This window comes from Salmo salar, chromosome 06 (genome assembly GCF_965601325.2).
Source record: "Salmo salar chromosome 06, fSalSal1, whole genome shotgun sequence".
NCBI lineage: Eukaryota > Metazoa > Chordata > Actinopteri > Salmoniformes > Salmonidae > Salmo > Salmo salar.
The window spans coordinates 31,928,136-31,935,112 of NC_138296.1; the positions used below are offsets into that span (position 1 = coordinate 31,928,136).

Here is a 6,977-nt window from a genome sequence, read left to right on the forward strand (position 1 = left end):
GACGCTAGCGAGCTCATAGACTACAATCACCCCATTAAAGTGTGGAAAACATCATACCTATCACACCATTCTGCAAAGATTGTTTTTACTATTTTAACAGCGTAACAGGGGTACAGTTTATGTCACAGTTAACTTTTCGTAACAGGTTGCGATAATTAGGTTAGGAAAAGAGTTAGGCTTAGGTAAAATGCACAAAAATCTATATATTCGTCAATTTGATCAAATCTATACAACTGGGGAAAAAACTTTTGAACAGTCATGCAAGTCGGAATTCTAAGTCTGAAACTCTGGCATCTTTCAAGAGCTTCGACTTTCCGACCTGAAGATCACTAGTGTTATTATTTGACCTCGTTTTTTTCCGGAGTTCCCAGTTGTCTTGAAAGCATCATAAATCCGATTATCCAATAGAAACCCCTAATCACACTTGTAGGCGGTGTCATGGCGATGTTGGTAGGCTAGCTAAACGTCAACGGGTAACGTCTCGGCCGAACTGCGCATGTGCACGCCGTCAACTCAAACGCACTTCTTCGCTATAAAGTTGTTTTTAACGAACATGAAAAAGTGTCAGTTTGTCACTTTCGCAAAAGGTTGGAGTAATAACATATTTAACTACTTACAACATTGGCTTGAATCTAGGCTGTCTTTAGATTTCGAGAAAAACAACAACAAGGAAGAATATTTTACTTCTCAAACCCCGGCCTGGTCTGTTTCGCAAGCGGTACAGGAAGTCTCGGGAGGTTGCGCCTCTGGGTTTTTAGAAACTCTGTGGTAGAATCTACTGTCAAGGGGACTGTATTGAACAGCTAAGCTAACGACGACCTCAGCGTTTTCCATAGGAACATATTTTAACACTCCATAGGTATTCATACAGCTAACGTTACATGTGTTGTTTTGCTTTAGTTTGATTCAACTTGACAAATCCGGCTATTGTTATATTGTCAACCACTTATTAGCTATAGGGTGGCAATAACTTGGTTGGTAATGTTAGCTAGCTTGCTCGGTAAGAATGGGAAGAGATGGGGGGTTGGGACACGTTGGCTAATCAGTGAGTTATCTAGCTAACTAGACTAACGTTACTTAGTTTGTTAACCAGAAATCGTCAACTGTGGTTGCATATTTGCTAGCTCTTTGTAATCTTAGCCATCTGAAATGTTCTATGATTTCAGCTAGCCACTCCAAGTCAAGCTAGCTAGCTAACAGAGTCAGAGAGTGGATTTGGCTAGCAGCAGACAGCTAACGTTAGTTAGCGCACCTGAATGCTAAGCAAGATATTTGTAGCTGTGGTTTGTTAAGCTGGTAGTTAACTAGCATAAATGGACTACAGTGTCTAGAATGATGATGTGTCTATAAAGAAAGCAACGCGAGCCATATATTTTTAGAATATATGGCTCGGGTCACTGGGTCATTACCAATAACCACAGTCCATGTCCAGTCCGATTAATGGACAGATTCTATGGCGTTCAGACACACATTTTTGATTTAGGTAATTTGACGGTGTCCAGACCTAGCTACCACTCTCTTGGATGTTGACCTTTTCAGTGGGAGTGGATGTAAGAGGCATGAAATTATACATATGTGTTGTAGACAAATAAGTTACTACCCAGGGCATGTAACTAAATCAACTCACAGTAATGCAGATGTTTGTTGGAAACATCTTTGTGACAGCCAGCCTGTGTGAGACTGACTGAGGCATTCTGTCTAGTGCTGGTTTGACCTTCTGTCACCTCCAAACCCACCTGGTTTGACCTGAATTTACCTTTCCCTCCTCATCTTCCTCCTGCTCTTCTCCTCCCACCTGTCCTCTCCTCTACCGGCCTGTGCTGGCACAGCTTCAACCATGAGGAGTGTGTACCTCCTGCTGCCCGCGCTTCTACTTCTCCTGGCACTGCCCGTCTCCAGGGGACGCTACAACGATGACTTTGACGACGGGGAAGACCTGGCAGACTTTGCAGACGACAATGACTTTGCTGAGTTTGAGGATGTGAGCGAGGACACTGCGGCCGAGCCAGAGACGGCCCCTCCACCCCGTGCGGCCCCCCCTGCTCAGCCTGCTGAGGACGATGAGGACGAGGCCACAGTGGAGCTGGAGGAAGACGGACAGGAGGACGGCTTTGAGGATGCCGATACACAGGTTAGGGGCTGCAGTGGCCTGGTAGCTTGCATATGACCAGGGACAACTTAGTTGGCACACTATCCCATGCACTGCGTTTTTGGTTTGTGCCAGAACGAATCAATATTTCATTTTGTATTGCTGTAGGATCAAGACTTGTACAGCAAGTATGATCCAGACGAGTTTGATGGCGTGGAGAAGCCCAGCCAGTCCCTTAAAGACCCTCTGATCATCCACACAGTAAGTTCACTGTTAACACCAGACTAGTGACCATTATGAAGCCATTGATTCCAGACCTATTTCTAAAACTGTACTCTGACAACCAAGAAGAACATCCCTCTTAAATGTGAGTGCCAAGATCAAACATCCTTAATGTTGTGGTTGTCAAGGTGATGAAGTCTGTCCGTCTTCCCCTTCCAGGTGCCGGCCCACCTACAGAACAGCTGGGAGAGCTACTACATGGAAATTCTAATGGTGACGGGCCTGCTGGCCTATATCATGAACTACATCATCGGCAAGAACAAGAACAGCCGTCTGGCCACAGCCTGGTTCAACTCCCACCGAGAGCTCCTGGAGAGCAACTTTGCCTTGGTGGGTGATGATGGCACCAGTAAGGATGCAGTGAGCACTGGGAAGCTGAACCAGGAGAATGAGCACATCTACAACCTGTGGTGCTCAGGTCGAGTGTGTTGTGAGGGCATGCTCATCCAGCTTAAGGTATTTACAGTGTGTGTGAGTAAGAGAAAGAAAGTGTTTGTGTGAGAACTAGCTGCTGTTTCAATGTTTTCTCTGGTCTGTTCCAGTTTGTGAAGAGGCAGGACCTGCTGAATGTACTGGCCAGGATGATGAGGCCAGTCTGTGATCAGGTGGTGGGTACATATGATGCCTGCATACATGTACATCACCAGTCACATTGTCACTCACCTCAGCGCTTACAAATACTTTCCTAAAGGTAGACCTTTTCTGTTGTCTGACTTGCTGTATATTTATTTTTCTTTGTAGCAAATCAAAGTTACTCTGAATGATGAGGACATGGATACGTTTGTGTTTGCTGTGGGCACCAAAAAGGCCATGGCTCGGATGCAGAAGGAGATGCAGGACTTGGTGAGGGGCGGGCCAACATCACTATACATTCATTCAGCCATCCAGACACTATGAACCATCTATAAGCCTCAGGCTGCGTGGGTGTATGTATTGACACGTCTTTGTTTGTGTGTCTGTCTGTCCCCAGAGTGAGTTCTGCAGTGACAAGCCCAAGTCAGGGGCAAAGTACGGCCTTCCTGAGCTTCTGGCCATCCTGACAGAGATGGGTGAGGTCACGGATGGTGTGATGGACAGCAAGGTGAGCAAGGGAGGGCACCTCTGTTGTGGCCTACTCACTACAGTGGGGACTTTGTCACTAGGCTATTGCAGAGTGGTCTCTTATTGTTTGTAGTGGGAGAATATGACATGTAGAGTTCAGTGTGCTACAATTTGACAGACCCCTTGTTTTTCTTTCATTCACCCTTCCACTGTCTTTGTCTTTCAGATGGTTCATTATATCACCAACCATGCTGACAAGATCGAGTCCATCCATTTCTCTGACCAATTTTCTGGTACAAAAGTTGTGCAAGAGTAAGTGTGCCTGCAAGCAAGTCAGTTTGTCCACACAATATTAACTATATCACACCAATGTCCTTACTCCACCCCTACCTCTGGTCTTGTATTAAAGCCTCTTATGAAATGATGTACAGCTGTTTCTGTTACGTGAAGCTTCCTTCTCAACCCTGTTGTGTTTCAGGGATGGACAGCCCTTAAAGCTGCCTGAGACCAAGAAGACGCTGCTGTTTACATTTAATGGTGAGCCAATTGTCTCCACTTGAAATGCTTTCCAACACTTGACATGCAGTCAATTCACCATATATGATACGTAGTGACTGAATGAAATGTTAACAAATGTTTTCCTGTGTTTGTGCATGTAGTGCCTGGCATGGGGAACACGTCTCCCAAAGACATGGACACTCTGCTACCCCTGATGAACATGGTCATCTACAGCATCGACAAGGTCAAGAAGCTCCGCCTCAACAGAGAGGTGAGAATGGCAGGATAATTACACTAGTCTCCTAGTACACCCTCAATCTGGCCTGTTGGCAGACTTTTCTTTTTATCTACAGTCTTCCTTTCATCCATCACTGCATCTCCTTGCTCACCCTCTCTCTCCCTGTGTCTCCTCCAGGGAAAACAGAAGGCGGATAAGAACCGTGCCCGTGTGGAGGAGAACTTCCTGAAGCAGACCCACAATCAGCGCCAGGAGGCTGCTCAGACCCGGCGGGAGGAGAAGAAGAGGGCTGAGAAGGAGAGGATCATGAGTGAGGAGGATCCTGAGAGACAGCGCCGCCTGGAGGTCAGCTCCACCACAGCCCACCAGCAGAATAACACACTGGAACGCTACACACTGGAACATTACACATTGGAACACAGCACACTGTTCATCTTGGCCTTCTTTGTACCTCTTGCTCTAACTGTCTCTATGGTGTTTCCCCCTTTTCCAGGAGGCTGCTCAACGTCGCGATCAGAAGAAGATTGAGAAGAAGCAGATGAAGATGAAGCAGATCAAAGTCAAAGCCATGTGAGGACAGACGGCTACAGGGATTCAATCACACAGCTCAGACGGTTTCCACTGCTTCCATCCATCTCTCTCACTTCAGCGCCCAGTTCTGGCTCACAGGCTCACACAGACATTCCCTTCTCCATGGGTGTGTCAAGCTTAGCTGTTTCTGTTCTCATGGAAACACTTTGTCCAATCAGAGTGGGGTTTTCCTTGGCTGTGAGTGAGCTGCTAGTGACAAGCGAGAGGGACAGAGGAGTTCTGCATATCAAGTCTGTCGCCATGACGACCCGTGCCAGTTTTTTTTCCTGTTGACTTTTTCTTCTGCCTAGGTCTTCATTGCTCTTTTCAAAGCAAGTCGGCTCAATGAGCTTATTAATCGAATTGACAGGGATTGGGGGTTGCACCTCTTGGTGGGAAATAAAATGCTCATATTTTAAAGGAATGAAGGCATGTGAGGCCTGTTTGAGTTATTAAGTTAACACTGTGGATGCTACAAGACGAGATGCAAAGTATCCAATTTTAATTTATATCTAAGTGACAGTCCTTACAAGCTATGTCTGTCTGGTGAATTTCTAAGCAAACAATAAAATGCACTGGAAGCTATTGAACAATCTCATTTCTCTTTTTTTAGAAGAGTTGTCTTGTGGGTAGGTGATTATAAATGGACCAATGGGACGGTAAGTCTAGCGCTAAATTTGACCCAAAGATTGAGCCCGCAGAGAGATTGTCTAGGCTACTGGGTTCAATCTAAGCTGTCCTGGTGGGCTTAATGTCAACTCACTTGTCTCCTATATTCTACAATAGCCTTTTTTGGAAATCACCATTTCTGCCAGCATGTTGATTCTTATTGGGGAGTAAGTATTGTCATTTTTATGACCTAGTACTCTAGTTTAACAAAAAGTCATGTTGAGGACAATTTAATTAAGGATGCTTCAAGGTCACTGAAAATAAAATCTGCAGTAATACATACACTATTTCCCATGTCTTCCTGCCTGTTCTTGTTTATTTTTTTAGCAGAAAAGCTAGTTATCACACCCAGACACAAGGATGGTCAGCATTGGACAGTATGTGTTACCAATGCAGAGAGCTGAATGGCAGCATCTGATGCCAACTGAAAATGTACTGTACTACATCTTGGCCAGGAAGGGTTCCTTGATGTTGTCATTGAGGTGAGCGAAGGTCACATCCTTGAGGGGAATGGGGCCCATGTTAAACTCATCCAGCTTTGTGAACAAGAGACAGAAATTAGAGATGGCAGAGCCATCTTTGTGTGCCTGGACCAGATCCTATGAGGTCGAGGGTCCCGCGAATCTGGAGAAATGACTAAAGTCAAAGGCTCATGTGACAATACAGGACATGTACAACAACCCTACTCTGACATAAAAGTAATGTATAAACAATACCAACCGTCAAACTGAAATGCACCCCATCATACAGTCCTTTTGGAAAGTATTCAGACCCCTTGACGTTTTCCACATTTTGTTACGTTACAGCCTTATTCTAAAATGCATTAAATAAATAAAAATCCTCAGCAATCTACACACTGAATGACAAAGCGAAAACAGGTTTATAGAAATGTTTGCAAATGGACAAAAAATAAAAGTATTCAGACCCTTTGCTATGAGACTCGAAATTGAGCTCCGGTGCATCCTGTTTCCACTGATCATCCTTGAGATGTTTCTACAACTTGATTGGAGTCCACCTGTGGTAAATGCACATGAGAAGGACCTTGATCAGGGAGGTGACCAAGACCCCGATGGTCCCTCTGACAAAGCTCCAATGTGGAGATTGAGGAATAATCCAGAAGGACAACCATCTCTGCAGCACTCTACCAATCAGGCCTTTATGGTAGAGTGGCCAGACAGAAGCCACTGCTCAGTAAAAGACACATGACAGCCCACTTGGAGTTTGCCAAAAGACACCTAAAGACTGTCAGACCATGAAACAAGATTCTCTGGTCTAATGAAACCAAGATTGAACTCTTTGCCCTGAATGCCAAGCGTCTGAAGGAATCCTGGCACCATCCCTACGGTGAAGCATGGTGGTGGCAGCATCCTGTTGTGGGTATGTTTTTCAGCATCAGGGACTGGAAGACTAGTCAGGAATGAGGCAAAGATGAACGGAGCAAAGTACAGAGAGATCCTTCATGAAAACCTGCTCCAGAGTGGTCAGGACCTCAGACTGGGGCGAAGGTTCACCTTCCAACAGGACAACGACCCGAAGCACACAGCCAAGACTACGCAGGAGTGGCTTCCGGACAAGTCTGAATGTCCTTGA

General features: G+C 45.4%; 1 protein-coding gene across 3 annotated transcripts; it reads left to right on the forward strand.

Annotated features, from left to right (window-relative positions):
* The first annotated feature begins 482 nt into the window (after positions 1–482).
* Positions 483–5,303, forward strand: LOC106601565 (PAT complex subunit CCDC47). 3 transcript variants are annotated; one of them, XM_045720138.2, is made up of 12 exons: positions 483–587; positions 1,830–2,131; positions 2,258–2,350; positions 2,531–2,827; positions 2,914–2,979; positions 3,113–3,214; positions 3,342–3,452; positions 3,639–3,724; positions 3,891–3,949; positions 4,072–4,181; positions 4,326–4,493; positions 4,642–5,303. In XM_045720138.2, the coding sequence occupies exons 1-12, from the start codon at positions 497–499 to the stop codon at positions 4,720–4,722; spliced, it is 1,566 nt and encodes a 521-aa protein (XP_045576094.1). In that variant the 5' UTR covers positions 483–496; the 3' UTR covers positions 4,723–5,303. The 3 variants fall into 3 exon arrangements, with proteins under 3 accessions (XP_045576094.1, XP_045576096.1, XP_045576095.1); XM_045720140.1 differs by having other exon boundaries at positions 575–859; XM_045720139.2 differs by lacking the exon at positions 483–587 and adding an exon at positions 875–1,000.
* Positions 5,304–6,977: the final 1,674 nt, after the last annotated feature.